Source organism: Rhinolophus sinicus, chromosome 12, assembly GCF_057876585.1.
Source record: "Rhinolophus sinicus isolate RSI-liver-muscle chromosome 12, RSI-T2T, whole genome shotgun sequence".
Taxonomy (NCBI): Eukaryota; Metazoa; Chordata; class Mammalia; order Chiroptera; family Rhinolophidae; genus Rhinolophus; species Rhinolophus sinicus.
Genome location: NC_142512.1, coordinates 3,316,183 through 3,342,750, shown reverse-complemented (window position 1 = coordinate 3,342,750; position 26,568 = coordinate 3,316,183). Strand labels below are relative to the sequence as shown.

The 26,568-nt window shown below is 54.8% G+C and overlaps 2 protein-coding genes across 5 annotated transcripts in view; one reads left to right on the top strand and one right to left on the bottom strand.

The window, feature by feature from the left end:
* SACK1G (scaffolding CK1 anchoring protein G) overlaps positions 1-11,693 on the bottom strand; it is a 29,979-nt gene extending 18,286 nt beyond the window's left edge. Inside the window, exons 1-2 of one of the 3 annotated variants that reach the window (XM_074320880.2) lie at positions 9,347-11,693; positions 8,273-8,909 (exon numbers count right to left, since the gene is read on the bottom strand). In XM_074320880.2, the coding sequence (XP_074176981.2) occupies positions 8,273-8,794 (522 nt within the window). In that variant the 5' untranslated portion in view covers positions 8,795-8,909; positions 9,347-11,693. Of the gene's footprint in view, positions 1-8,272; positions 9,231-9,346 lie in introns of those variants that run through there. The other 2 variants (XM_074320879.2, XM_088801862.1) reach the window with 2 other exon arrangements.
* SLC5A10 (solute carrier family 5 member 10) overlaps positions 1-26,567 on the top strand; it is a 60,771-nt gene extending 34,204 nt beyond the window's left edge. Inside the window, exons 10-15 of one of the 2 annotated variants that reach the window (XM_019753759.3) lie at positions 18,835-18,942; positions 21,284-21,434; positions 25,286-25,454; positions 25,592-25,807; positions 26,039-26,096; positions 26,220-26,567. In XM_019753759.3, the coding sequence (XP_019609318.1) occupies positions 18,835-18,942; positions 21,284-21,434; positions 25,286-25,454; positions 25,592-25,807; positions 26,039-26,096; positions 26,220-26,326 (809 nt within the window). In that variant the 3' untranslated portion in view covers positions 26,327-26,567. The remainder of the gene's footprint in view (positions 1-18,834; positions 18,943-21,283; positions 21,435-25,285; positions 25,455-25,591; positions 25,808-26,038; positions 26,097-26,219) is intronic. The other variant, XM_074320882.2, reaches the window with a different exon arrangement.
* The last annotated feature ends 1 nt before the right edge of the window (position 26,568 follows it).

Sequence of the window (26,568 nt, the reverse complement as noted above, 5' to 3'; positions counted from 1 at the left end):
CAGAAAGGAGCGGCTAGAACAAACCCCAGTGCTCACACAGGACCAGAGAGTGCTTACGTCCCCACAGCCAGGGTGCAGACTCCGCTAACACTCAGGGTTTGCAGGAGAGTCCTCAGAGGTTATTACGTAAGTAGTAAGTCCTAAACAGGAGTCACTATACTTTTTCTGTAAAGGCCAGGTAGTAAATATTTCAGGCTTCGCAGGTCCTATGGTTTCTGACACAACTACTTAGCTCGGCTGTTATAGCAGAACACAGCCGTAGACACCACATAAACAAATGTGTATGTCTGTGTTCCATTATTTACAAAAGCAGGCAGTAAGCGAGACTTGGTCCATAGTCTGCCAACTCCTACCCTGGATTAAATCTGCTCTGGTCCCACCTAATACAATTTAACAGCAAGCCTTTAAAGTGTTACATTGTTTTCAAGCAACTTTACTGTATCCCAGAACAAAGCTCAAAAATAGTTAAAGGAAAAAAATCAAACTCCAGCACCGCACAACATAAAATTGTCTGCCATCCAATAAAAAATCACCAGATACACAAACAGGAAAAAAAATGACCCACATGAGAGAAAAAAAAACTATCAAAACTAACCCAGAATGGATATAAATGTTACAATTGGCAGATGAAAACAGTTATAACTGTGTTTTATACATTCAAAAAGTTAAAGACATGGAAGATATTTTTAAAATAACACCATATTGAACCTCAAGAGGTGAAACAATTCAGTATTTACGATGAAAAATACATAGGATGGGATTAATGGCAGATTAGACGCTACGAGAAAAGATTTGTGACCTTGAAGATAATCAATAGAAATGATCCAAAATGACACACAGAGAGAAAGAAAAAACAGGACCAGAGCATCAGTGAGCTGTGGGTCAACTGCGAAGATCTAATATATGTGCAATTGGAGTCTTAGAAGGTGCTGAAGTGGGGAGGGAGACAAAAACATTGAAAAAAGAATGGCCATAACATTTCCACATTTGATGAGAACTATACATCCACAAGTTCAGGAAGTTCAATGAATTCTGAGCAGAAGAGACAAAGAAAACTACATCAATGCACATCCTAATCATGTTACTTAAAACCAATGATAAAGAGAAAATCTTAAAAGCAGCCAGAGGGGAAAAGACCATTACCTACTGAGGAACAAAGGTAAGCAGGTTTCTCCTCAGAATCGATGCAAGCCAGAGGACACAGAGCAAACATCTTTAAGGTAGTAAGTGGAAAAACTGTTAACCTAGATCCCATACCCTGTGAAAACAGCGAAAATTCACCAAAACTGAAATCAACATTACAAATGCTGAGGAATTTGTTTCCAGCAGAACTGCGCTGCAGTTATTGCCACCTCCTGTACAGATGGCGTGGCTGAGACCCCAGGGAACTGCAGCTGTCTCCGTGGTGGAGGCACAGCCCCCACCCTCTCACTGGGGATCTGAAACAGACACAGGAAGTGCTGCTCTCCTGTCCTCAACCCCTCCTCCAGCTGGAGGGCTGGGGCAGACCTGGCTGCAGTGCCTGTTTCCCATGTTCTCGACATGGCTCCTCCTCCGGTGCTGGCTGGATTACTGAGATGCCATCTGAAAGGCCTGGAAGGTTCTCCAGGCATTGAGGGATGCCTCCTGGGAGCCCCTGGCCCTACTGTGGGCAGTGTCCCCCCGCCGACTCCCGGTGCTCCAAACCAGTTTGCCCATCCTCTGGCTCTGAAGGTCTGTCACCAAGTGTAGTCCTGCCTCCCTGGTAGACAGGGAGGGAGTCTGGTGACAGTAACAAAGCCTGACCCAAGCCAAGGCCAGCTCGCTGACACTTGTACGGGTGTCCCTTTTCCTGGAGCCAAAGAGGGGTAATGATGACCACTCAGATTTTCCAGAGGGAGAGTCACTGCCAGCTGGTGTCATCCTGTTTCCAGGCTCCTCTCCTGGGGTGGGAGGGGTCCTACCCATCTTCTAGCTGTGACTCTACTCTCCACCTGCCAGAGCCACTCTGGGTCCTGAAGCAAACCCCTGGCCATCAGCACTGCCCAGAGGGTAGATGCCCAGGGCTTCCTGGTTCTGCCACTCTTCCCCTGGGTGGCCTATGGCTGGGCACTTCCCCACTTGAAGCCTCAGTTTCTCTTCTGGGGAACATTGGGAGTTGGATTGAATGATCTGAGGTCTCTCCCCCCCCACACATTCATCAGCTCTGGCACGTTCCCCGCCCTCCACAATATTAAGCCAGAAGCCTCTTTAAAGCCAGTTAAAGAAAGCTCAGGCATCCTGATACCAAATGGCTGCAGCGGGATGGGGTCAGAAGTGGACCCTGGTGCTGCCCTGAGCCGGCTGCCTAGGAGGCTCGGCCCGCCCAGCACTGCGTCCCTGCCCTGAGTCTCCAGCCCTCCCCAGATAGACATCAGTCTCCTCAGCATGGTCAGGAATGCTGCAGAGACAGGGGCTGGCAGAGCATGGGGAAAGGCTCCCAGGTGACCAGGGCTGTGCCCTGCGGATGACACAAGAGGACAAGCTGCTCTCTTTACCCGCCAGCCTCAAGGGGCCTTAGAGTCCTCCGAGCTACCAGGCCTGCAGGTGCGGGGTCCAGCCAGCCAGACCACCCCACAGCTGTCAACAAATGGCACAAACTGAGGATTTGCAAATTGGAAAACCTCAGACAAATAAAATCGAAAGCCTTTACAACCTTAGCTCCTCCAGGGCCCAAGAGCGACAGACACCATGGAGTCACTGAGCATCTCAATCCCCCAGGAAGACCGGCCTGGAAAAGACTTGCCCGAGATCACACAGGCGAGCCAGGGCCGGGCTGAGCGCCAGCCCTGCGACCACCTGCTGCCCACGTCCTCTCTACTGCATCCCACCAAGCCCCTGCTTCAACTCCTCCAGGATGGGGAGCTCACCACCCCTCAAACCGGACTTGTCTCAGAGAGAGGCTGTCGAGAGAGGGGTGAGGGAAGAGAAGTGGCACTTCCTGAGGGCCAGCGACATGCCAGACACCACGCCACGCGCTTTACCCCTCTTCTTGCCATTTGCTCTCACCACGACTTTGAGGCAGGTGCTGCCATCACCAAGAGGATGGACAGGAGAGTCAGAGGCGAAGCAGCTGTCTCCGGGCAGATGGCCACATACCAGCAGAGTTGGGGCTCAGGCCTGGGTCTGCATAATTGCAAAGCCTGTCTTCCCACTGCCCCACACAGCATTTCACCTGGGGATCATGCGGACCCCACGAAGGAGGCTGGTGCAGCCCGCCCAGGCCAGGGCCGCCAGGACGTAGGGCGTGGTCCTGGGGCATCAGTGTCTTGTGGGCACTCACGACTGTTACTGCCTGAAGACAAGTGTCACATCCCCATTTTACAGATGAGGAAACTGAAGCCCGAGATCCCGCAGCAAGGAGGTGGCTGAGCCAGGCACGGGTGCTGGGGCTCTGAGAGGACCAGACCCCCCTGCTGGCCCAGGGGAGGACCCTTGGCTTCAGGATGAGCCTGTCACACCAGGGAGACTGGGGCTCCGGGGAGCCCGGTGCAGGCTGGCCATGCCAGAGAGCCTGGTGTGACCTTCGGCAGGCCCTGGCCTGCTCTGGGCCTCGGTATCCTCATCAGTGACATAAGTGTGACAATAGGCCCCACCTCACAGTGACAGGGGAGGGCACTGCCTGCAGGTCTGAGGCTGTCTGCCTGAGTGCTCCTGGAGCCAGGCGTGTACCCAGCCCAGAGGAGCTGGTCCCCCTTCCTGGCAAAGGTGCTCCTGGCTCTCCCCAAATGCTCGGTGAAGATGCAAATGGCGATGGGTAGGAAGGCTTTGCCGAAGACGGGAGCCAATAGCTGCGATTATGTTATCAGATGGTTCCCCATCTGGCAGGTGAGGGCTCTGGGCCCTGTGCTGGCAGTTGCCAGAGCAGGCAGGAGGCAGCTGCCCAGACCCACTGTGTGCCCCTGGGAACAGCTGACTGGGCCACGCTGGGGCCTCTCGAGGCACTGAAGCTGTCCTGGTGCTGCCCAGCTCAGGGACAGTGACAGCCTTCCCTCCTGGTCCGCTGGGACCCGCAGTGGCCTCAGCCCCGTCCCCTGTTGTCACCAATCCTGTGGTCAGGCTGCTGCGCCCTCCTGGAGAGCCCAGTGTTTGGGAGCCTGATGGGGACAAGGAGCCTCGTGAAAACGCTTTTACTGCTGAGTCAAGCTGGGGGCTGGCAGCGAGTCTCCATTGCTCAGGAGGGGCCGGGCTCAGAAAGAACAGCCAAGACGCTGCTTTTCCTGGGAAAAGGGGGCTTAGAGCCTGCACACTGGGTTCTGGGCCCAGCTCCTCCAGTTATCAGCTCTGTAACCTTGGGCAAGTCATTTGCCCTCTCTGAGCCCTATCAGGCCTCAGTGTCCTTATCTGGACAGTGGAGACAACACCTACTTTATTCCAGTGTAGGTAAAGTGCGCACTCAGCACTTGGCGTGTAGCTGGTGTTTAATAAATGCCTCATTAAGTTGCTTTTGTTCTCCTGGAGCTGAGCCATGAGCCAGGACTTCAGTGTATGAAGAAGGTGGGGACCTGACAGAAAAGATGTGGGCTTAATCGGGCATCATGATGTCTGGTTCCTGTCCCTTCCTGCTGTGTGGCCCTAGGCAAGAAACTTAACTTCTCTGGGTCTCTGTTCCCAAGCCCTGGCCTGGCCGGCATGAGATCTGGGTCCTAGTCCAGCCTTCATCACTCATTTTCCCTCAGTTTCCTCATCTGTACATGACTCGTTCCTGCCCTTGGGCCGTCCGCCCCCCAAGCTGTGAGGCTGGTGAAGGGATTGTACTAGGAGCCGGGTCGCATGTCGTGTATGTGTGCGCGCGCGCTCACGCCCTCCCCCGCCTCCTCCCCACCCAGCCCAGCCTCACCCCTGTCTCTCAGAGGCTGCAGCTGAGTGGGGCCGGGGCTCATCCCTCCTAGGCGTGATGCTACAGGCCCGGCCTCTGGTATGCAGCTGGAACCCCACAGCAGGTTTTTTCCCCAGATAAATCACTGGCTCCTGGGGGCTGCGGGCGGGGCAGGCAACTTGGTAAGTTGGAGCCCACTGGAACTGGAAGATATCTCTGAGAGCCCAAACTGCCTGCTCAGAGCCCCACAGCCAGTGGAGTCCTCTGAGACCCAGGACCCACCCATCTCTTGTCCTAGAGGCGTCTAGAATCACAGGGCAGCAAAGTGTCGGAGCTGAAGGGACCCTAACAGTCTTCAATGCCTGTACCCATTTTACAGATGGGATGCCTGGGGCTCAGAGAGGAGCTGGGGCTTGTGCCAGGTCACACAGTGGTGGAGGCAGAGCTGGGACCTGACCCCAGCACTCTTGGCTCCGTATACTGTGGCCCTTTAGTTCCATTCTAGTCTTTTGGGAAAGAGGGGACCTGGTGGTAGCCCTGACAGGAACACAGCTTCCCAGGTGGCCGAGTGTGTGCTATGTCACTTCCCTGCCCCAGGAGCTGCCTGCGCTGATGACAACAGGCCAGGCTGAGGAGGTGGTAGGCTGGACCACTCTGACTCGGCGACAGGAGCCCTGGTGGGAAGAGGTCCAGGGGTCGGGCCGGGCGAATGGACACTGGGATCTCCGTTCTAGAGCTGGGAAGGGGGCGTTTCCCCTGCATTGCTACCAGGGGTGAGAGGAGGATGCGGGGGCCAGGGGAAAAGAGGTGATTCATGAGGAGAGAGAAGGCAAGGAGAGCTCCCGGGTAGGCGGATCAGGCAAAAGGCTTCGTCAGCATTTGTCAGCATCCGTCAGCGTCACGGCCCAGCCCCTGCGAGCCTGGGAAGCAGCCAGAGCAGGGGAGATGGAAGGATTGCAGGAGCTTGGATGACCGGCCCCTCCCTGCCCGCCAAGGCCAGGCAGGATGGGCAGGGGACCACACAGGTCTGGTCCCCACCCCTCCACCCAAGAACTAGCTAGGTGACCTTGGTAGGGACTAACCAGTCAGGCCTCAGTTTCTACATCAGAGAAACGGGGCAGATAACGCTACCTGAGATTATAAAGTGCCTCACGCTCAATAAACAGTAGTCAATGTTATTGTAGATGGCCCACGAACACACCTCGGATCCCAGGATGGATGTGACAGGGAGGCAGGTGGGCTGGAAAGCAGGGCCTTAGTGTACCATGGTGCGTGGGGTGTGACTAAAGCCCTGTCTCCTCTGTGTCTCAGTATCCCCATCTGCAGGATGAGGTGCGTGGCCCCTATTGGCTCCGAGACCCCTCCTGTTGGGCCGGTGAGGCTCCCTGCCTGCTCTCTGAGAGGGCAGTCAGTCTCAGCAATGAGCCCCCATTCTTAGAGGGATGAAAGCAGGGGACAGTGCGTACCTGTTCGGGGACCTGCAGCAAAGCACCGACTGTGCTATCAAACAGATCGGGGTTCAAACCTGAGATGGACTTCTTCCTGGCTATGTCACCTTAGGCAGGTGATGCTGATACCCTTATGGGGCTTTTGTGGGGAACAAATGAAATCATGGGGTGGGGGTCCATGAGACTACATGGAGTGGCTGGGTCTCAGCCCCAGCCGTAGAGATATGGGGAGGCTGCCCTGAGTGCCCAGTCTGGCCCTGGACACCCCTATCTGGCCCCATCACTGGGCCAAACTGTTTGTCTTTCTGTCTGGGGGAGATTAGACTCCGGCTATTCCCATGCCACGCTGGGATCTGATGTCTGCCTCCTTCCTACTCCTGGTGGGGAGGACAAGAGCAGATGAAGGGGAACCCTGGCTTAGCAGGTCATTTCCTTGGGGCTTAGTTTCCCCACTTTCAAAAAGGGAGTGGAGGCTGGGTAATGGGATCCGAACAGGCCCTCCCATGGGACTGGGTTCCATGATCTCAAGTCAGGCACCCACGTCAGCAGCACCTTCCTACCCCACAGCAAGTGTAAGGAGGGTTCTTTAGCCTGAAGGCTATGACGGCCCCTTCCTCCTCCCCCTTCTCCTCCTCTTCCTCTGTCTCTTCCACATTCCCTCACCCAATTCCGTCTTCACAACAGCCAAACACGCAGCTTTTATCCGCAGCACCTCCATGTTACCAACCAGAAACCTGAAGCCCCAAAGCTTCCTGGGACAGGCCAGGCTCCTTGACACAGGCTCTCTGACTCGCCTGGCCCCTCAGGGGACAGAGACTCAACATCTCTGGAAACCTAAGCTGTGGCCACCTCCTCAGCTCCTGACCCACTTCTGGCTTCTTTGCCCAAGAGCTCCCCCAGGCCCTGTCTGTCAGCCAGGATGGTCCCCAAAGCCAGCATCCAAGTCTTGTGTGATTTGCTACCCTGCTCTGGGCCTGGAAAAATGAAGGAGTTAGATTCCACTAGAATCTAACCCAAGGCCAGGGCAGAGATTGCTAATCACTCACTGCTCTCTACTGAGCCCAGACCTGGCCTCAGAATCCTTCTCATCAGTTATGTCAGGATGTGCTCTGAAACCATGAAAGGGCACTTCCTCTAAGCAGGAAGAAGCACCCACTCAAGGTCATGGCTGTCTCTACAAGCAGTGAGCTCCTCTTAGAATATGTGTCAGTGTGTCAGCCGAGAATGTCTATCCACATTGGGGACACTGCACAGCTTGGCTGGGGTTGGGAAGGGGAGTTCCAGACAATGCTTGAGGTCCCTTATAATGGTGAAATTCAACCCAGGTGGACAACCTTTGGCTGAACTCACGTGGCTTCCACCCTTGAAGAATAAGCCATCCCCAACCCCATCCCAGCCTGAAAAAGTTTTGCCATTGCAAAGCTCATGAAGAGGCTCAGAAAGGGAGAGCAACTGGCTCTCAGTTGGCCAGCACACCCCGGCAACAGGCACATTTGAACTCAGGCCTCCAGGCCAGCATCAGATGGACTCAGGTGAATTCTCAATCTCCATGTCTACTCCCCGACCCAACAAAAGCAACACCAGAGAGCTCATGGTGTGTGTGAGAGCCTGCACTTGTCAGGGGTGAATCACAGCCATCCCCAGGGACAGTGAGAGAAAGCCCCGCAATTCCTTCCTGCCCCACCCCATTGCAGAGCCTTCTCCTGGGTAATCTGCTCACCAAGCCTGGGGAAATCAGAAACACCCCCCAACAATGCACAAAGGCCCTTTGAGATGAGGCAGCCCACTGTTACCTGCCAGAGGACCCAGGCACCCTATCCCTTTGCAAAGAATGAGGGCCCTCACGAAGGCAGGAAGGCAGCCAGGAGACCCACAGGGGACTGCGGTGGACTCTCCGTGTTGGTCTCCGAGTGCACACGCACTGAGGTGGGGCGATGCTGGGGCGGGCCAGCATCCTCTCCAGGGACACCCACCAACGCTGGCTTACCTTCTGGGCCTGGCTGATCATCTTGCGCACCACCTCTTTGATGTGGGCCTGCCCGTCGATTGGGGGCTGCATGTAGACACTGGCCCGGGTCACACCACGGTAGGCAATGGTGTCAGGCCAGCCCAGGTCCAGCTGTGGGATGGAGCGGTCTGACTTCTGGGGCCAGTACTCCAGCGAGGGTGGCGGCTCGGCCTCTGTGAGGGCCCCGCCTGCCCCACTGGCCTCCTCACCGTTCCCGACTCCATTGTCCTCCGGGCCCTGGGGGCAGCTTGCGTCCCGAGGGTCCTGGGAGCCCGGATCATACACCTCGATGGTCTCCAGGATGCGCTGGAGCTCCAGCTCGGAGAGGAAGTCGCGGATGTTCTCCCTCTTCAGCACCTCGTAGAAGGCCTCGGGGCCCTGGGCCACCAGCGCCTCCAGCGCCAAGCGCTGCTCTTCGCTGTAGAAGAACTCGGGCTTGGACTCGCTGGAGCGCCAGTTGACATGACTGTTGTCCAGACACTGCACCTGGGAGAAGGCCATGATACCACCTGCCCAGTGCTTCTGCAGAGGTGGGCAGGAGAGGAAACACTCACAGCGCGCTCTGGGGCCTCAGGGCTGCCGCTGCTCCTCAGCTTCTCCTCTGGCCGTAAGGAACCTGAAGGAGAGACAAGGTGAATCCAGGCGTCAGGTCAGAGTGCAGGTGGGCTGGGGAGGGGCGAGACAGGGCAGGGGTGAAAGAGATGGGCGGGACACGTCCCAGGGCCCAGTGTCCTGTATCTGTAGGGGACAGGGGACCCACATCCCAGAAGATTTCTGCAGCTGCCTGAAGTCCTAGGGAACTTCTGGGGGGTGAAGAGGGCTTGCAGGGAACTTCCCATAAGTTTCCAGTAGTGGGAAGCAGGAAACAGAACCGCCGGCCTCTGGCCCTGCTCAGTGGCGTCCCAGGGCTTCCGGGAACAAGGAGGGAGGGGAGCGGGGGAGGGGGTCTTAAAAAATCCCTGGGCACCTGGGGCGGCAACCCGAGGAGCCTGCGGGAGGAGGGTAAGGGACGCGCGGCAGGTGGGCACTGAGCGCGGGCCGGGACTCGCTTACCCGGCGATCGCGGGCGCGGCGCAGAACAGGCGAACAAGCCGCGCGGGCGGAGCGCTGAATACAGGCAGCGGCAGACCGGTGACTAAGTGCCACCCCGCCCACCCCGCCGCCGCCACCGCCGCCACCGCCTCCACCTGCGGTCACGTGCGGCCCCGGGGGCGGGGCCGGAAACTGATTCACACCGCCGTCGGACACAGACGTCCGGCGGGTGTGCGCCCGCCTCCTCTTCTGCCCCCGGTTCCGCGTAGAGCAATTCTGACAAGCTCAGGGACTAAAGTCCAAGAGCTGATGGAACATTGCTGCCCAGAGAGGGACAGTATTCTTCCTGAAGACACACAGCGAGTCCACAGCCTTGGCACTCCTCTACCCCCAGGGCCTGGGGTAACCTGGTCAAATACTCACTACCTGTGCCCAGTTTCCTCGGGTGGGATGGGAAGTACATGCAGATGCCCGGTTGTCTAGTTGTGGAAGTAGAGTTGGGCTACTAGGTTGGGAGTCCCCAAGGCAGGGATAGGGCACCATCTGACTCAACCTGAGGAGCCTTCACAGAGCTTGGTGTGGACAGAGCAGGTACCAAGTTCTCAGGAATCTGTTCCCTGCTGGGAGAGTCCCCCTCCCCCAGGACTGGTCCTATGTGGTGAGCAGGGCCCCACCTGAACGCTGGGGTGAGGAGAGCCAGAAAGGGCTGCTGTGGGCTGGGGTCAGGCCCAGCTCTCTGCTCGGCGTCCCTGGAGCTTGGGACCCCAGTTATGGGAGGTGTGGGGACCACATCTGAAAGCAGGCTGCCAGGGCGGGGACAGCAAAGCCCATTAAACTGGCTGGACAAACAGCCCCCACCCCATCGCGTGCCACAGCCAGTCAGCCATGCACCTGGCCCAGCCCTTCCTGTCCCCCACCCCCTGCCACTTGCCCTGGATGGGCCTGCTCTGTGCTCTGGCGGGGATTGGGTCGCCGAGGACAGTGTTCTGTGCTGCTGAGGGCTACAACCCTGCCCCCCCAGGACTCTCACGGCCATCTGTCCGCCTGTCAGTGGCTTCCATCTGAGCAGGGACTGTGCTCTCCCAACCCCAGCACCTCTGTCCTGCACTCCACCCTGGCCCTGGGGCACCACACTTTGTCTGAACATGGGCCCAGAGCCCAGGCCCCTGCACTCCGCTGAGTACAGTCCGACAAGTGCCCCCAGCCCTTCCCAGGTCGTGCATACGTACCTGCATCCTCCCCACCACGGGTCGTTCCAGGCGGCGGCCACTGCCCTGGGAGGCTTGAACCTAGATTTATTAGCCTCTGCCACTGGGGACCCAGAGCATGACCCTCTCTGGGCCTCAGCTTCTCTTCTCCTTTGTCGTTATCACAGCACAGAGGCCCTGGGGCTCATAAGGGAGTCCTGACTCTCAGGGCTTCAACCCCTAATTATACTTTCACAGGAATTTGTTTTTAAAAAAACCAACAGAGAGCTTGTATGCAGCCTTCACCCACTGCCCCCCATGGTATCATCTTGCTAACTACAGCACAAGACCATCACAGCCAGAAAGTTGATGTTGGTTCGATCCAGAGCTTGTTCAGTTTACACGAGCTCGTGTGTGTGTGTGTGTGTGTGTGTGTGTGTAGACATATGCAACCTTATCACAGCCTTATTACAGATTTGTGTAACCACCACCACAATCAAGATGCAGAACTATTCCATCCCCACCAAGCTCCCCCTCTTTCTAGCCACACCACACCCCTACCCTCGCCCCTGGTAGCCACTGGCCTGCCTGTTCTCCATCTCTGGAACTCGCCCAGGTGGCTGTGTGAAGCAACGGCTTGCTCCTTGCTGTGGCTGGCTGGCATTCCATGGTGTGGATGGACCACAGTCTGTTTAACCATTTCACCTGCTGAAGGACAGTTAGGTTGTTTCCAGTTTGGGGCTATTATGAGTACAGCTGCTATGAACATTCATATACATATACATATGAAATTATGTATATTCTCCATTCCCACCAACAATGTATGAGTGATCCAATTTCTCCACATCCTTGCCCACATGTTATGTTGCCACTATTGTTTTGTGTTAGCCATCTCAATAGGCGTGTAACAGTCTCTGATTGTGGTGTTAATTTACGTTTTCTTAATGACTACTGACATTGAACATGTTTTTATATGCTTATTTGCCACTTGTATATACTTTTTGGTGAAATGTCTGTTCATGTGTTCGGCCATTTTCTAATTGGATTGTTTGGTGTTTACTGTTGAGTTTTGAAAGCTCTGTATAGAATCTAGATACAACGTCTTTGTCAGGTGTGTGATCTGCAGATATTTTCTCCTAGTCTGTAGCTTTCCTTTTCTTTTCTTTTCTTTACTTTTTTCCCCCAAGTATATAATACAGTTGACTCTTGAACAATGAGAGAGTTAGGGGCACTGACCCCACCCCCAACCCCAACCCCCACCCCACTCCCTACACAGTGGAAAATCCACATATAACTTTTGATTCCCCCAAAACTTAACTACTAATAGCTTACTGTTGACTGGAAGCCTTACTGATAACATAAACAGTCGATTAACACATATTTTGTATGTTATATGTATTACTGTGTTTCCCCGAAAATAAGACCTATCCTGAAAATAAGCCCCAGTTAAGATCGTCAGCCAGATGGATGCATTTACTACATTATGATGATGTTCCAGAAGAAGATGACATGACTGTATCTGAATAAATGTAGATTGTTGTACATGAAAAAATAAGACATCCCCTGAACATATGCCTTAATGCATCTTTTGGAGCAAACTTAATATAAGACCTGGTCTTATGTTTGGGGAAACACGGTATATACTGTATTCTTACAATAAAGTAAGCTAGAGAAAAGAAAATGTTATCAAGAACATCATAAGAAAGAGAAAATACATTTATAGTATTTATTGAAAATAATCCACCTATAAGTTCAAAGCCATGTTGTTCAAGGGTCAACTGTACAATATTATTAAGTGTAATCACTATGCTGTACATTAGATTCCCCAGAACTGACTCATCTTATAGCTGGAAGTTTGTACCCTTTGACCAACATCTCTTTCCTTCCACTCCCCAGCCCCAGGTAACCATCATTCTAGTCTCTGTTTCTACCTTTGAATTCTGCATATAAGTGATATCATGCAGTATCTGTCTTTCTCTGTCTGACTTATTTCACTTAGCATAATGCCTTCTAGGTCCATCCATGTTGGTTGCAAATGGCAGGATGTCTGTCTTTCTCATGGCCAGATACTATTCTTTTTTATATATATAGTATATATATATATATATATGTTTATCTGTTGATGGACACTTACGTTGTTTCCATATCTTGGCTATTGTGAATAACGCTGCAATGAATATAGGAGTACGGATATCCCTTAGAGGTAGTGATTTTGTTCCTTAAAGATATATAACCTAGAGATGAGATTGCTGGATCATATGGTAGTTCTATTTATCATTTTTTTGAGGAACCTCCCTATTTTCCAGAGTGGTTGCACCAATTTACATTCTCACCAGCAGGGCACAAGGGTTCCCTTTTCTCCACATCCTCACAACATGCTGTCTCTTGTCCGTTTTGATAATAGCCATTCTAAGAGCTGTGAGGTTTAGATTTGCATTTTTCTGATGATGAGTGATGTTGAGCACCTTTTCATTACCTATTGGTCATCAGTGTGTCTCCTTTAGAAAAATGTCTATTCAGTTCCTCTGCTAATTTTTAAATCAAATTGTTTGTGGTTTTTTGCTATTGAGTTATATGAGTTCTTCACATATTTTTTTGATATTAACCCTTTATCAGATATATGGTTTGCAAATATTTTTTCTCAGTTTGTAGGTTGCTGTTTCATTTTGTTGATGGTTTACTTTGCTGTGCAGAAGCTTTTTAATTTGATGTAGTATCACTTGTTTCTTTTTGGTTTCTTTGCTTTTGCTTTTGGTGTCAAATCCAAAAAATCCTCTCCCAGACTGATGTCGAAGAGCTTACTCCTGTGTTTTCTTCTAGGAGTTTTACAGTTTCAGGCAGGTCTTACTTGTATGTTCAAATCTTTGCTCCATTTTGAGTTGATTATTGTGTATTGTATAAGATAGGGGTCCAGTTTCATTCTTTTGCATGTGTCTATCCAGTTTTCCCAACACCATTTATTGAAGAGCCTGTCCTTTCCCCATTGTATATTCTTGGCTCCTTTGTCATAAAGTAATTGACCATATATGCATGGGTTTATTTCTGGGCTCTCTATTCTCTTCCATTGAGCTATGTATCTGCTTTTGTGCCACTACCAGACTGTTTTGATTACTATAGCTTTGTAATACAGTTTGAAATCAGGAAGAGTAATGCGTCCAGCTTTGTCTTTCTTTCTTTCTTTCTTTGTTTCTTTCTTTGTTTCTTTCTTTGTTTCTTTCCTTTCCTTTCCTTTCCTTTCCTTTCCTTTCCTTTCCTTTCCTTTCCTTTCCTTTCCTTTCCTTTCCTTTCCTTTCCTTTCCTTTCCTTTCCTTTCCTTTCCTTTCCTTTCCTTTCCTTTCCTTTCCTTTCCTTTCCTTTCCTTCCCTTTTCTTTTCTTTTCAGGTTTGTGCACTTATTACTGCTTTATTTCCTAAGCTGGGCAGGCGGTGATCCTGGAGCAGGAGGTCCCTGAACAAAGGTGTTTGGAGGATGGCATGTCACTTAGTAGGGGTAAAGGAGTTGGAGGATGAGGAGCGATTCTTACGGGCAGAGGTGGTGCTGGTAGAGCTGGTGGTAGGGGGATGGCCCTCCACCTGCCTGTGGATGTGGTGAGGAGGTCCTGGGATTTATAAACAACCTGCAAGTCCATGCTCCTTGGTTTGATGTTGCTGGAATTCTGTCCCAATGGCTTTGAATTTTATTCCTGTTTTTGCAGCTCATCTTAGTTTCTGAATTCTTCATTTTTCATGTAGTGACCATGACGAGCAGCGGTGTGAGGTCAGTATCAGATCTTCGTCTGTGCTTGAACTATGGGTCCACCCACTGCAGCATTGCACCCACTCCAGATCATGCTCTTTGGTTTGCTTACAAAACTGCGACCTGGCTGAGGCCGTGCCAGAGAGAAAGACCCGGTCCTCTCTGCTTCTCCTGCGGGGGCCTGCGGACACCACTGCTTTTCTTTCTTAAGACTGCTTTGGCTATTCAGAGTCCTTTATGGTTCCATACAAATATTTTGGGATTGTTTTTTCTATTTCTATAAAAAATACCATTGGAATTTTGCTAGGGATTACAGTGAACCTGTAGATGGCTCAGGGTAGTATTGCTGTTTTAACAATATGAGTTCTTCCAATCCATGAGGATGGAATATATTTCCATTTATTTATATCTTTTTCAATTTCTTTCATCAATGTCTTAAAAGTTTTCAGTGTACAAATATTTCAACTCCTTGGTTAAATTTATTGCTAGGTATTTTATTCTTTTTGATGCAATTATAAACAGGATTGTTTTCTTAATTTCTTTTTCTGATAGTTCATTGTCAGTGTATAGACACAAAACTGATCTTTGTATATTAATTTTCCTGCATCTTTACTGAAGTCATTTCTGTAGCTTTTCATTCCTTTCACAGATATCTTACACAGAGCACAAGTTTTTGATGAGATCTAATTTATCAATTTTTCCTTTTATGGATCATGCTTTTGATGTCAAGTCTAAAAACTCTTCAGCTTGCCCTAGGTCTCAAAGATTTTCACCTATTTATTTCCCTAAAAGTTTGATAGTTTTACATTTAAGTCTGTGACCTGTTTTGAGTTAATTTTTGTGTAAGGTGTGAAGTTTAGGTTGAAGTTAGCTTTGGCCTGTGGATGTCCCCAGGAGGGTTTTACAGTGGAGGAATAATTTCCTAGGATCCCAGAGTGAGGGGTTGGGAGAGCTGAACCCAGGTCTCTGTACTTTTCTTCTGCTCCCGACTGCAACATCAGCATCTGGACTGGCTCCCAGGCATGAGTCAGGCCTAGTCAGGGATCGGGAACATCTTGATTAGCCCTCAAGGTGGTATTTCAGTGGCCAGTTGGGAAAGGATCATTCAGTCAATCAACAAACATAGGCAGAGCCTACCATTCATTGGCTTGTGCTGGGTACTGCTGGGGCCTGGCTCCTCCCTGGGCCCCACGGTCACAGACTATAGGGAAGCAGGACAGACACAGGTCACAGAATTGCTGGTGCCATGGAGGAAGTCGTCCTGGAGCCTCAGGAACCCAGACATCCACAGAGTTGAGAGGAATGAATATGAGTTCCCTGGGTTTAGGCAGCAGGAGAGGGTGTTCCAGGGAGAGGGAACAGCAAGCACAGGGGCCCAGAGGTGTGTGTGAAATTGGTGGGAGTGAGGGTAGCTTGGTGGGTGGGGGCTGTGAATGGCGGTTAGAGCCTCATGATTCCTCCTGCAGGCGTGGAGGGCCGCGGAAGGGTGTGCGCAGGGAGGAGCATGAGCAGACGGATGGTTTTACAAGTTCCTTCTGCTGCTCACAGGGAGGGTGGCTTAGAGGGGCCAGGGTGGTGCAGTCAGGAGGTGGTGCAGTTTCCCTGGTCACGATGCCCAGTGGCTGGACTTGGCATTGGCCGCAGGGAGGGAGGGCTTGGGAGAAAGGAGAGGAGCAACTCCCAGGCTTCGAGTGTGGGCCCTTGGCTGGATGCGGGTGGTGACGCCAATGTGCAGCCCACAGAAGGCGGTGCTCTGGCAAATCCAGAAGCCCCTGCCCAGTTCCCTGGCCCTCACTGTCCCGCGGCTGCTCACTCCTGAGTTGACACATTTGGGGACTCTGTTCAAGTGGCAACACCTTTGCTGTTGTCATAAAGGAGAGGTTGTTTTTTCTTGCTGTTCCACACAAATACTTGGGTGGGCAAACTGAGCTCGCAGTGCCCAGAGGTGAGGGATGCTCCAGGCGGGAGCCTGGAATAGGCTGAATAAACTTAGTCAGAATCTCCTGACTCGGGCTTTCTGAGCCGTGATGTAGCTGTGACTCTTCGTTTGTCCCTCCCAAGATGGCAGGGTCCTCATGCCGCCAGAGCAGCTGGTCCAAGCCCAGAACCTGTCAGGAAGGGCCCATCACCTAGCCTCTGAATGCTGGACCCCAGTGGCCACAGAGTCCTGCCGTGGGCTGTCCTGGGTCTGACTCTGAGATCCAGGCAACCTATGCCCTTTCTGTTCCTGAGTTCTCGCATCTGCACAACAGGTGGGGTGGAGGTGGTCGGGTAGAACAGCTGGATCAAAGGGTGCCTGAGCTTCTTTAGGGTTCTTTCCGGGATCCGTTCTCCCTCTCTTTCCCTTTCTCTCCTCTGGTGCCTTTCTTTCCTCCTTCCTCCCAACTTTCCCCCTCTGGGCCCAGCCCTGGACGACTTGATACCTGGGATTGGGAGATGATTCAAACCCATTGTCCGCCCTCAGGGAGCTCCCAGTCTGGTAGGGGAGGTGAAATGCACAAGCACACAATTGTGACCCAACCCTCCGCCTAGAAGCCTTATGAGGAAGCTACTTTGCCCTGGGAGAGAATGGGGAGAGAGTCAGGGAAGGCCTTTGGGGACAAGCCCTTTGCAATGGGCCATGAAGCAGGAGGTAAACAGGGGGGGCCGGAGCCCTGGGAGGAGGAGGCCTGGGTGTGTATGAGAAAATACAAACAGGTCAGGTTTGTATTGGCTGGCGGATGGGCGCCAGACGGGAGGACCTGGGATCCCTTGTCAAAGGCCATGGAAGGGATTTTTCTTCCCAGGAAGTTATGGGCTCCAGGGATGTGGGGCGTGCTGGGGGTTCCTGAGAAGTAAGTGGTATGAACAAAGCTGTGATTTGGAAAGGGTGGGGAGGACGGACGGGAGGAAGGCAGTGAGGAGCTGGTGCCCAGGCTGCATGCAGAGGAGATGGAGCCAGGGCAGGAGCCGAGTGAGGCAGGCAGAGCGATGGCAGGAGAAACCGTAGGACTGGGGGCGTGGGGGAGGTTGGGGGAGGGAGGGGGAAGGACAGGCGACCATCCCTGGGGCTCGTCCTGGAAACCTGGATGTCGAGAGGCTGGACCAGGCTGGAATGTGGGGTCCTGGGAGGAGGGTGACCTGCTCTAGCCTCCTCGCCTAGAGGAAGGGATCCAAGACACACAGCCCACCCCCATGGGCTGGCCATTGAAGGAACTGCCTTTCAGAAGAGGCGTTTGGAAGGGACAGTGCTTCACTCAGGAAAGCCCTGTCTCAACAGGGAGCAACGTGGCGTGGAAACATTGATGTCTGCCATGTGGGAACTTTACACCCCTCACCCAGACCCTCGAATAGGCCCCCGTGGCCCAGCAGCTCCATTCCCGTCCTCTCTGGGCACCATCGGGAAGGTTCTGCTTCTGAGCTTTCCCATAACTGCCATCTCCTCCTTTGCTCTGTGCTCCGTGGGCCTCTGCTGAAAATCCCAGAAGGACAGGAGCCAAAGGTGTTTAGAAAGTGTTTCCTGGAGGAACAAGTGAACATGGGATTGGCTCTGCCCATCACTAGAGTGTGCGGGTGAGCCAGGCAGAGGTGGGCCCCCAGCTGCCACGGCGGGTAGAGGAGCAGCCCCTGCAGGAGCCGGAGCCGGACTGAAGCTCTCAGGGGGGCTTCCCGCAGGGCGGCCCCCTGCACAGCGCTGACAGGGTTTCGGTCCAGCGGTTCCATAGGGAGGCCTGGACTTAGGGCACAGTCCTGACTGGGCTGAGGTCCAGGACATTCATTAATTCCTCCATTACTCACCAAATGAGCAGTGCGGCTGCTCCTGCCACTGGGGGGATGGCCACGGCAAGACCAAGTCTCCGTCTTTGCCGGTCCCATGGGGAAGAGGCAAGAAACAAAGAAAGTGCCCAAGGCATCCAGGGGAGGAAAAGGGGTGTGAGGGAGGGGACAGGCAGGAGTGCAAAGGGGTGATTTCAGCTGGAGGAGGTGACCTCTGAGCCAGTTCCCTGAGAAGGCCTGAGCAGAGGGGCCACAGAGACCAGATGGGAGGGAGGCTGGTTGGAGGAAGGGCTGGAAGGCCAGCTGGCTGGCACCTGGGGGGAGGGAACCAAGGAAGGAGATGAGCCCTTCGGCCCTGGGCATGGGTCTGGGTGACAGAGGGGCCTGTGAACTGCTGAGAGCCTGAGCCACCGGAGAGCTCTGGGGAGGGGGTGATGGGCTCCCCTGTTGTTTTAAGAGTCATCTGGAAGTTCCTGAAGGCAGCTCAGGGTGGGGGCCAGGGAAATGCCTCTGCCCTGAAGCTACCTCCCCCAAGGGTGGGAGAAGGTTCCCCTCTCTAGCCTCCATCTGCCCCTTTGGGGCCGGGGGCAGGACGAGGGAGGGAGACTGGTCAGGCCTTAGGGGACAGAATAGTTTGCAGAGGCTAGCTCCTTTCTTATGACCCAGACTGGGACACTGAGGCCCAGGGCCCAGCAGCAGCTGGTCAGAGGCAGTAAGACAGCCAGGGCAGGCTCCTACCCCAGCCCCGGTCTTGCCCAGCCCAGGTATTCACATCTGTCTGGAGGGGCACTGTGGGGCAGGTGTGGGACTCTGGGCCTCTCTCTCATGCAGATGACGTGGGTTGCGTGGTGCCATCCGAATGCCTGCGGGCCTGTGGGGCCGAGATCGGCTGCTCCAACATTGCCTACCCCAAGCTAGTCATGGAACTGATGCCCATTGGTGAGGCTCTGGTGGGGTCCGGGTGGGTAAGGGGGACCAACTAGGGTAAAGGGCCCTGAGGGCTGGGGTTGGGGCACTCTGGATGCAATGCAATGCTGTGTGGCATCCAGGGGGGGTGTTCTGCTCATCAGGGAAGAGAGGAAAGTAGTAATAATAGAAAACACTCACATGGCGCTCACCACATGCCAGACACGATTCCAACGGCTTCACGTGTGAGTGACTTGCATCTTCCTCTCAGGAACCCTATGTGCTGTTATTGTCATCCCCATTTTAGAGACGGGGAAACTGAGACCCAGAGAGGTTAAGTGACTTGGCCAAGGTCACATGGCAAGTGAGCTGCAAAGCTGGGGTCTAAACCTGGAGAATCTGCCTCCAGAGCTTGTCTTCTTAACCTGTGCGGTCCCATCCCTTGAGAAAGGGCACAACTTTCTCTTCTTCCAGGCCTACTGGGTGCCAGGCCCTTTTGTACACTGCTTCTCCTTTTAGCTGTGAGGGAATTATTAGCTGCGTCTTACAGACAGGGAAAGTGATGCACAGAGAGGGGGAAGTGCTTCTCCAAGGCTACAGAGTGGCTGAGACACAAACTCCAGTCTGTCCAGCCCCCAGCCCACTGCTTACTCTGCTGGGATCAGGAGCTCAAGCCCCCTTGTGAACCTGCACCTTCCGCCTTCCCCTGTGACACTGTGGGCCAACAGATAAACTACGGGGCAGGTTTTGACCTTTTCCATGTTTCCCGTGGCAGTGGATATGGGTGGTGAGGTCCCAGTCCCAGAAGGTGTGCAAGCAGAACTAATATGGAAAGGGGAGTGGGAGTTCCCACCAGTGTGATATGCGGTGGTGAGGTCCCAGTTACAGGAGGTGTGCAAACAAATGAACGGCAAGGGCATGGGAGGTCCCACGTAAGCAAAAAGAGCAGACAGCTTTCTGAGACCCTCTGCAGCCTGGTTTCACCTCCAGATTCTCAGACGCTTGAGTGTCCACCTCCCTTCCTCTGGCCTCCCAGGTGGAAGCTGTCTGGCCTCACCCTGCTCTCCCTCCCTCCCAGGGAGCTGAGGCCCTGGGGACATGAGTGCACAGACTGGGATCAGAACTCGGCTCTGCTACTGGTTGGCTGAGATATTTGGGGCATGTCACTCTCCACTCAGAACTTCAGTGTTCTCATTTGTAAGTTGGAGACAATGACGCCTAACCACCCCTCAGCGTTGCTGCTGGGATTAAGCATCATAATTTAGGGAAATTGCCTGGCATAAGGCTTGGCTGCAGGTGTGGAGTCCCACCGCTGGGCCTTGCCTTCCCTTTCTGTTTTAGAGGGGCTTGCTAAGCTCCCAGGGCTGACGCCCAGCCGTCACTGGGCCACACCCTCTCTCTAGGCCTTGAGCTCCCTGTCTGAAAAATGGGTGGAACATAAACCCTGAGTTAATCCACCTCCCCAAGCAAGATTAGGAGGGTGGAAAAATGTTTTGGGGAAAACACTTTTTGAACTCACTTCCCTTTGGGCCACATCCCAGTCAGACTGATCCATGAACAGAGAGGACCTGACTCCTACCACTCACACCGCTGGTCAGATGCAGAACCTGGGCCAGGCCACCGAGCCAGACAACAAATGGCACCCGTAAGGCTGAGTCCTCAGGAGGTGGCCCGGTCAGACCCACCTGAGGGTAGAGGTTGGAGGACAGACAGGCAGGGAATCTGTGGAAGTGGGTGGGTGGGGAGGTGCTTAGATGCTTGAAGAAAAATCGTAGGAGGCCTTGGAGAGAGACTAAGACCCAGAGAGGGGAGGTGATCAGCCTGAAGCCACACAGCACCGAGTCCTCCCCACCCTCACTCCCTTTCCAGCCCAGGACTCCTGGAAGCCATTGCACAGCAGTGCCTCACCCACCTCGATGTGGACCCCTCACTCTTTTTCAGCCAATCAGAGGGAGGGTGGATTTTTCTATCTCCTCTTCCACAGAGCCAACACGAAAGGGGATTCCCTGTGCCTGCTGGGGCTTGCCATGAACAAGAAGGCCCCAGATGCTGGGCCACTGAGCCCTGCCCAGGGTGAGACCACCAAAGCCAGGGTCCTGCCCCAGGCCTTCTTGACTCCCCCACACCACCCCTGAGTCCTACCTCTGGCCTGCTGTGGGACCCTGGGCACCTCCCTTTCCCTCTGAGCTTCTACTTTCTCATCTGCCAAATGGGTCAATAATTCTTCTGTCAAATGAAGTTACGGGTGTGAAGGGGCCCTGCCAACTGCAGAAACGAGCAGGCTGAGAACGGCCCCCACGACAGAAGCAGCTGCAGGTGTGACAATGACTGCCAGCACGCCACAAGGCACGCAGCAGCTGTCCCTCACCCACAGGTCTGCGGGGGCTGATGGTCGCAGTCATGATGGCCGCACTCATGTCCTCGCTGACCTCCATCTTCAACAGCAGCAGCACACTCTTCACCATGGACATCTGGAGGCGGCTGAGGCCACGCGCTGGCGAGTGGGAGCTGCTGCTGGTGGGACGGTATGGTGGGTGGGTGCTGGCCCCAGGGAGGGGCTGAGAAGTCCCCAGCCACATGACCAGCCCGTGAGGCCCCACCAGAGGTGGGCTTTGAGGGATGAATAGGAGTTTGCCAGTTGGAGAGAGGAGGATGCCAGGAAGGAGAGGAGCGGAGAGGTCAGAATATCCTGTCCATCCCTCCTCCACGTCACTCTGTTGGCCACCCCTTCGTAGTCCCAGCCTTCATCTTGGATGCAGCTCTTACCCTGAGTGGCATCTCTGAGTGAGTCTGTCGGGGACAGCGTCCTCCCCTAGCCATCCCAGAAATCTCTCTGTCTTTCAAAATCTGAGCCCCTAACCCTCCGGATGGTTCCCAGCTGCCCCAAAGAGGGCCCTGAGCCAGAACTCAGGACTGGCCACAACTATCCCTCCAGCCCCCATACCCCTGCCCCCACTGAGCTTCTGTCCATTTTCCCCTAGCCCTTCTTGTCCCCTACTTATTACCTCGATGACTCACCCCAAGTACCCCCTCTTCCATGCAGCCCTCCTTGATACCCCTGACCTAGGAATGAGCGCCTTGTCCCTCAACACCTCCCACAGGGGACTATCACCAGATTCCTCCACAGCACAGGTGGCCCTTATAAGTCCAACTTGTCTCCGCAGTGCTTTTCCCCAGGAGGGGGGGCAGGGGCTGTGTCTGGCCCATTCCTCAATCCTCTTGTTTGGCTGGGTACCTGGAGTCCTTGGGGGTGAACTCAGCAGTGGATGATGAGCTGGTCCCCAAGTGTGTGCATGTGTCTGTCTGTCTGGGCCCTCTCCCAGGTCCCGCCCCTCCTGACTCCCTCTGAGAACATATGGCCCCTACTCTGCTGGTCGAGGGGCCCAGCCCTCTGGTGCTTAGCTTGGCTAACAGTGCTCTGCCCGGGAGCCCATGGCACTCATTGGCAGGGTGGGGTCTCCCCCAGAGCTCCAGGCAGTTGTCCCGGCGATGCAAAGCAGCCAGCTTCTGTCAGAAGGGCCCTGTTGGGACACGCCAGACAGTAGGCAGGTGTGAGCTCATCTGCAGGCTCATAGCTTCCTCCAAAACAAGGCGCCTCTCCCTCCCGCCTTGCAGGACACTTCAGTGTCAGCAGTCCTCCCCCGGACCACCTCTCCTCCTGCATGTGTCCCCGCCCTCCTCTGCCCTGGCCTAGAGCCTATCCCCTCTGACAGACTCCTCCCTAAATCCATCCACGCTTGGCCATCCTGGAAACTGGGACGCGCACGCCCTCCTGTACCCAATGTTTGCCTCAGCCCTCTGGCCTAGGACACTAGTAGCCTCAGTGCCCACCTAGTAGCCCTATGTCCCCTGCCTTCTACTTCCCCAGCTCTTCAGAAGCAGGCTTCTTTCCTGCTGCCACCTGAAGCAAAGTCCTGAATGGGTCTCCCCTCTATGCCAGCTCACCCCCGCCACTTCCTCCAAGTGAAGCCCCGCCCCGCCCCTCCTCAGGCCCTGCCAGCCTCCTTCAGGCACATGGCTGTGTGCTGTGGGGCACATTGCTCCCCTTCTCCGGGTCCCAGTTCTCTCAGCTGCCAATCTGGTGGAATGCAAAGGCCCAATGCTGGGTGCTGGGCCGGGATTCAGCAATACCGCACCCCCTCCAGAAGCACTGGGGCCCCCGCTAACACCTCCTGCCTAAAATAACACCGCTCGAGCTGTGTCTCCTAGGCCATGTTAGGGCTTACATTTCTGCAGCCTCGATCTAAAGAGATATAGGATTAATAGAGAGGAGGGCAGCAGAAGGCACCCAGAAGCCTAGGGAGGAGGCCATCGTGGGGCAGAGACGAGCAGGGACATGCTGGGGATGCCAAGGTCTCATCAGGGTGGGGGTGGCCAGAGGAGCTGTCACAGGCCTGAAGGCAGGGACAACCCCAACTCTGGGGCCCTTTGCTAGCCCCAGGCCCACTCCCAGTCCTCCTCTTCCTTCATTTCCTTCCCCTGCACCCCCTTCTATCTACCCTTCTCCAGTGTTTGCAAATAGTTCCCTAGGCCTCCCTGGTATCCTGTGTCAAACTGAGCAATACGGGAATCCAGAGAGATCAGAACGCCCCCGACCCCCACCACCCCCACCACCTGAGGGTCTCCCATCTGACCACAGCTGCAGCCCAGGAGCAGTGGAGGGGGCCAGTCATCCTGTGGGCTGTGTGTGTGTGTGTATGAGGGGGAGTCAGGAAGGCTTCCTGGAAGAGGAGGAGGAGGAGGAGGGCCTTGATCTGGGCCTTGGCAGATGAGGGGCTTTGCTAGGGGAGGAGTTGAAAAAGGCATTCCGGGCAGAAGGAACGGCCTCTGGTTTTGCGGTCCCTCTGGCAGCCAGGTGGTGTCAGAGTCAGAAGAGGAAACCCTAGAGGGCAGCAAGAAGGCCAGGGCCCCACTCCAGGCTGGTGTTGGACTATGGGAGCCTATGTGAGGGGGGCAGGGTGGGACAGGTGTTAGTGGAGTCTGCCTGAGCCTTTGAAGAGGGCAGCGCCTGCACCTACCAGGCTAAGGGTTAATTAGCCTTAATCAAGGTGGCACCTCCTTCCTCCCCCCCCCCACCTCAGGCCTGGAAGGGAAGAAAGGGAGGTGGGCAGGCAGGCAGGTAGGCAGGAAGTAGGACCAACCCCAGCTGCACACGTAACCTTTGTTGCCCCTGCTGTCCTGTGCAGGATTCCAGGGGGTCTCACCCACCACCCACCTCGGGAATGAGGGGCACCCAACTGACACAGGGCCACGGGGTGCTCAGCTAGGGAGGAGCAGATGGAACACCTCGCCCAGGCTCTGTCCCCTTAGCTGAGTCGCACACCCTTCAAGGCTCCAGGGCCCTCTCCTTCTGGAAGCCTTCCTGGATTAATGCCTCCTCTGGGCTGGCCCAAGACTCTTCAGTCCCTTAGCCCAGCGCTGAGCTCAGGGTGACAGGCTCGTCGGCTTTCTTTGCTCAACACTGAGTGCTGGGCAGGGACCAGGGCCCGCTCATCGCCGAGTCTGGGCTCCTAGCACAGTGCCCGATGCTCAGGTGGGTTCTTAGTGAATAGTTTGTTGGATGAACAAGTGAAACATGTTGGTGCTGTGGACGGGCCCGCACCAAGAAGGGAGGCAGGCGGGAGCTGAAAGGCGTCCTTACAGGGTAGGGAGGGGCAGGGGGCTCACTCTCGCTGGTTGAGGTCTCAGGCTTTGCGGCTGAGGGGTCCAGGTCCTAATCCAAAGCCAGATTGCCTGGCTCCAAACCTTGCATTCTTAGGACAGAGTTCGCCCTGTGATGGGTGAGCCAACATTCAAGGGCTGCAGCAGGCGGAGAATGTGCCAGCTGGAGGTCACAGCTCCTGCCAAGACCCACAACTATGAGAGAGCGTGATGTGTTAGACGACCCGCCAGGAGGTCGGTCTGGCCTGAATGTGAGGGCAGCAGCTCATTCACATAGTCGCCAAATGTTTACTGAGTACCTACTGTGCGCCAGGAGAGGCAGCAGTGAAGTAAAGACCGAGACTTCTGCCCTTTTGGTGCTTTCAGCTGGGAGGGGGAGACAGACGGTAAGGAAGTAAGCATCCAAATATATGTGCACATAGAAGGTGGGACAAGTGCCTTGAACACAAGTGGGAGACCCTGGGGGTCACGGGGGGTCTCTCTGAAGAGCAGACAGGCTGAGTCGGAGCTGTCCCTGCAGGTGGCCGGGAGCCATGGAAGGGTTTGGATCGGGCAGGACTGGCCACGTCCCTGGAGGAGTGGCCCAGGAGCCAAGGAGGAGACTGGAGCTGAGGCAGAGCAGGGCACAGACGGAGAGCAAGACTTAGTGAGCAGGGGACGTGGGGGAGGGTAGTGGAATGGCCTTGAGTGACGAGCACCCACTGCCGGCCCGCAGGCTGGTCATCGTGGTGCTGATCGGCGTGAGCGTGGCCTGGATCCCCGTCCTGCAGGGCTCCAACAGTGGGCAGCTCTTCATCTACATGCAGTCGGTGACCAGCTCCCTGGCTCCCCCGGTGACTGCCGTCTTCGTCCTGGGCATCTTCTGGCAGCGTGCCAATGAGCAGGTGGGTGGGGACAGGATGTGAGGTCCCCCCTGGGGTGGGCTGCAGCTTGTCTGAATCTTCTCCTGCCACCTGTGTGCGCCTGGGGGAACCTTGACCTTCCTGAAGCAGCCCCCGCTGCCTCACCTCCTCCTCCTCAGGGAGCCTTCTGGGGCCTGATGGCAGGGCTGGCGGTGGGAGCCACGAGGCTGGTCCTGGAATTCTTGCACCCGGCCCTGCCCTGCGGCCACGCAGACACGCGGCCTGCCATCCTGAGCAGCTTCCACTACCTGCACTTTGCTGTCGCCCTCTTCACACTCAGTGGCGCCGTGGTGGTGGCCGGAAGCCTGCTGACACCAGCGCCCCAGAGGGCTCAGGTGAGCCCGCCCTGAGCCCTGACACCAGACCCGTAGCAACTTCTGAGTTGGGTCCCATGCTGACCCCTTACCCTCTCTTACTCAAGAATTTTCTAGTTCTTGACCCCTAACCTGGCCTGCCCCAGCCCCTGGCCCTTTTTGAACCCAGCTACCCTCTTTCATCACTGACCCCTGATCCTGTATGGGTCCGCCCCCATCCGGTAACACCCCATCCCTCCCCATTCCCTGCAGATCCAGAACCTTACCTGGTGGACGCTGGCTCGGGACCTGCCTCCGGGAGCCAAAACAGGTGCACACGTGACCCTCAGCACCCCCTCTCCCTCCCATCCTCAAGGGCAAGGGCTTGGAGGGTTGGGAGCTGGCTGTGGCCTTGGGACCCTCATCCATCTCTCTCCTTCTCCACCTCCTCCAGGTGACGTCCAAGCAGCCCAGAAACATGCTTTCTGGGCCCGTGTCTGTGGCTTCAATGCCATTCTCCTCATGTGCGTCAACATCTTCTTCTATGCCTACTTCGCCTGACGCTGCCCCCGGGCAGGAAGGTGGGAGCCCTCAGGTCCAATCTTTTCCCCAATGAGGACACCAGGTCCAGAGAAGGGTGACACTCCCCTCCCCCCCGGCTACATGGCGGGTCAGTGCCCAGGGACTGGCTGAGCCAGCAAAGCAGGAACCCTGAAGAATTAGGGAGGAAATTAGAGAAAAAAGTGTGATACTTAAAAAATGGTAGTCATAATTGGAAAGAAAATTAGATTTCTGATGGACAT